The sequence below is a fragment of the Cynara cardunculus genome (assembly GCF_001531365.2).
Source record: "Cynara cardunculus var. scolymus isolate 2C chromosome LG 10, CcrdV1, whole genome shotgun sequence".
Taxonomy (NCBI): Eukaryota; Viridiplantae; Streptophyta; class Magnoliopsida; order Asterales; family Asteraceae; genus Cynara; species Cynara cardunculus.
In genome coordinates this window covers 1,559,519-1,562,524 of record NC_037537.1, presented here as the reverse complement: position 1 = coordinate 1,562,524, position 3,006 = coordinate 1,559,519, and the positions used below count along the sequence as shown (strand labels likewise).

The following is a 3,006-nucleotide window of genomic DNA, read 5'->3' as shown; positions in this document are numbered from 1 at the left end:
ACAAACGTGATTAATTGATCAACTATCAGTTAACTTATCAGTCATTAACTAGCTTATCAATTAGTTTGTCAAATATTATATGAATGTCTTAATAAACTATTTTGTTAGATTTTAGTTATCGTTCATATCTAAAAGCTATGCACTAAGAATACAGAATATTAAAGTGTCATATAAAATAGCTAATAGACTGTTTTCAAAAAAACCTCCGACTTATCAAAAATCTTGCAGAAAACAGGTGATTTCTTCTACTTAATTAAAAAAGTAAACATATTTACAAAAATCAAACTGAAAAAATGTTAAACGAAGAAAAGGTCTACTAGTGACATAGTCGAGGCAAGGATTTAACATTGAATGGATCGAAGGTTCTTGGTTTCCCTGGCATAAACTTCGGTGTATTTTGTGCGACTTTGGCACCTCGCTTTTCATTTTCTGTTCTCCTTTTCACGTGACGAGAAAACTTCTGAACCACGAATTCGTCGTTAAGAAAGATCTTGAATCGAGTTTGCTTGGAAAAGGGTAAGTTCTTCTTTAGTTTTGTTCTGACAACGGAAAGCTTGTTGACGTCAAGAACGCTCCATATCTTCTTGTTTTGTACTTCGCTTAAACCGTGATGCATCTATTAGAAACAAACTAGAAGGTCAGAGAAAGCATAGGATATTGATTATTTACGTTTCTAGCTTTTTTGATTTTTAGTAGAAAGTAAGCGGATCATGTAGACCTTTTTACACTAGAAAAGTCTCAATTAACCATTCACTTTGTAGAACAAGTCAACCCTGAACAATCATTTTTTCTTGATTTTATGAAAAAGGGTAAATTAGAGGCTAGAATTGGAAGAAACTACTAGTATTGCATGGAAGTGTTGTACCTCAAGGTACAAGTTGATTGCTTGGTAGATTCTGTCATGGGATTCTCTAGAAATATCTGGCAAAGCCATGGCTAATGCCAGAAACTTGGAAGGTTTAAGGAAAGGATCGGGAGCCACTTCTAACATGAACAAATCCATCAAGAACCCTACTTTTTTGGCTCGATGCACGAAGAACCCGTTGATCCTTCTTTCGTGTAGAAAAACTTTGATTAACCTCAGAATCAAGTCCACATCAAATGCCATTTTTTTCTGGCCAGGGATTAGTAAATCATTGATCCTAAACTCATCTAGTCGCGATCCAAGCAAATTCTCTAACTTTGACCTTTCAACCGTTCTAAGATTCAAACTCAAGCTCATTCCGAAGGCATCAAGTAATGCTCTACACGAATACGCACTCCCACTGATCAAACTCAATAGATTCATATTAGTTTCCGAGAGTTTGCGCTTCTGATCTCGAGAAGAACACAAGAAAAACTTCGATCTTTGGTAATGGAAGATGAACGAACATATTCTCGGGTGGTCAAAATGTAGGAAAATCATTGACTTTATTAGTTTTTCGAATAAATCGATGTTTAAAAAAGAAAGATCATCAAACTGCCAAGAATCTTGATGGGTATTGCATCTTGAACTTCTAGGACTTATATCGCTTGAAGAAAACCGAAAACTAGAGCTGTTTGATGATGAAGGACAGGAACCAGTGAGATAGCTAGGAAGGTTTAGATTTCCTAAAAGGGTATTCAAGAGATCTTGAAAACTTGAAGTGTTTACGGAAGGGAATAAAATCTGGAATTGTTTTAAACCATTGATGAATTCAGACCAGTTCCAGAAATGGTTGCCTTCAAGGTACAACTTGGTTTGCATGATCAAGCTAGGGATTTCCATGAAAGTACTACCACAATGCAGCAAAAATATGTTGGATGGAGTTATGTCAATGGTGCCATTGTTATGGCAAAAGCTTGTAATGAGCTCGAAACTCTCTGCACCACCTGGGAAATCGTTGAATATGAGTTTCAGGTTCCGGGTTTTCCCAGTGAAATTTGCGAGTAAATTGCTTACTCGATTCGAATAAGATGCAAGAATTTCCTGCAAAAAAGGGAGTCTTTTCAGTATCTTCACAGTTCAGAATTCAATAATTAGTGTCTAGAAAGACAGCATGTGAAGTTGAAACAGATTTATAATAAGAACAGAGAAAGATTCTTGAAAATGATATCATTTTCAACTGAATTTGAGTGGATTCAAGACAAAATAAACACAAAAAGCATAAAGATTCTTGATAGAACTGCATTTTTCATCTGGGAAAAAAGAAACTATAGTGAATTCAACACAATGGAAGTCTGAAAGTTTGTCAGACAAAAAAAATCAAAATAAGAGCAGATTGAGTCTGTTCATAGCAATAAAACACACACACACACAGAGATAGAAATATACAGCTTTTTAGAAAAGAAAGGTTCCATTTTCAACTAAGAACAACAAAACTTAGTGAATTTGAATCAAGAAAAGCACAAACTTTTCCTCCTTTTTTGAAATGGGTCAATACAGAAAGTAAAAGTGTAAGCCAGAAAACCTCCATTCGTATGAAATCGCATAGACACAGAGGAAAGATTTACCTTATCAAGAAAGAAAATGTGTTCACCATTGACATCTATTTCAAGATCACAACACATATCTAAAGAATGAGCTCTAAAAAGAGAGAAAGTATCCTAACGTCTGTGAATTCTGATGGATTTTCAAGATTCAAAATCGGTTTGAATCATTAAGTTTGAAGGAAGGATGGAAACTGAAAGAGATGGGGATTTTGGGTGTTTTTTTATGAAGGAGTAGGAGTGAATGAGAGCACAGGGGATGAATGAATGACAAAGCAGGGGACGATTGCAGACAATGAGAAGCATCCAGCTTCATTTATTAGGGCTCTTTTTGAACCCTCTTTGGATGTTTTATTCATTAAAAAATATTAATTTTGTCTCATTTATTTGAAAAATAAGCTAATATTATATTTCAGGGTAAATAATGATTTTAATTATAACATTCATTTATGTTAACTAGAAGAGAATCCGTGTAATGCAGCGAGATACATCTTAATTTTAATATTTCATTTTATTGTTTATCTCAATCGATGTTATAATATGGTCTTATGTGATTTT

The 3,006-nt window shown here is 34.3% G+C and overlaps 1 protein-coding gene across 1 annotated transcript; it reads right to left on the bottom strand.

Annotated features, from left to right (window-relative positions):
* Positions 1 to 316: 316 nt before the first annotated feature.
* On the bottom strand, positions 317 to 2,529 carry LOC112519135 (BTB/POZ domain-containing protein At3g22104-like). Its single transcript, XM_025127121.1, has 3 exons — positions 2,473 to 2,529; positions 866 to 1,948; positions 317 to 616 (listed from the first exon to the last, which is right to left on the bottom strand). Exons 1-3 carry the CDS (start codon positions 2,527 to 2,529, stop codon positions 317 to 319), a joined length of 1,440 nt encoding a protein of 479 aa, XP_024982889.1.
* Between the last annotated feature and the right edge of the window lie 477 nt (positions 2,530 to 3,006).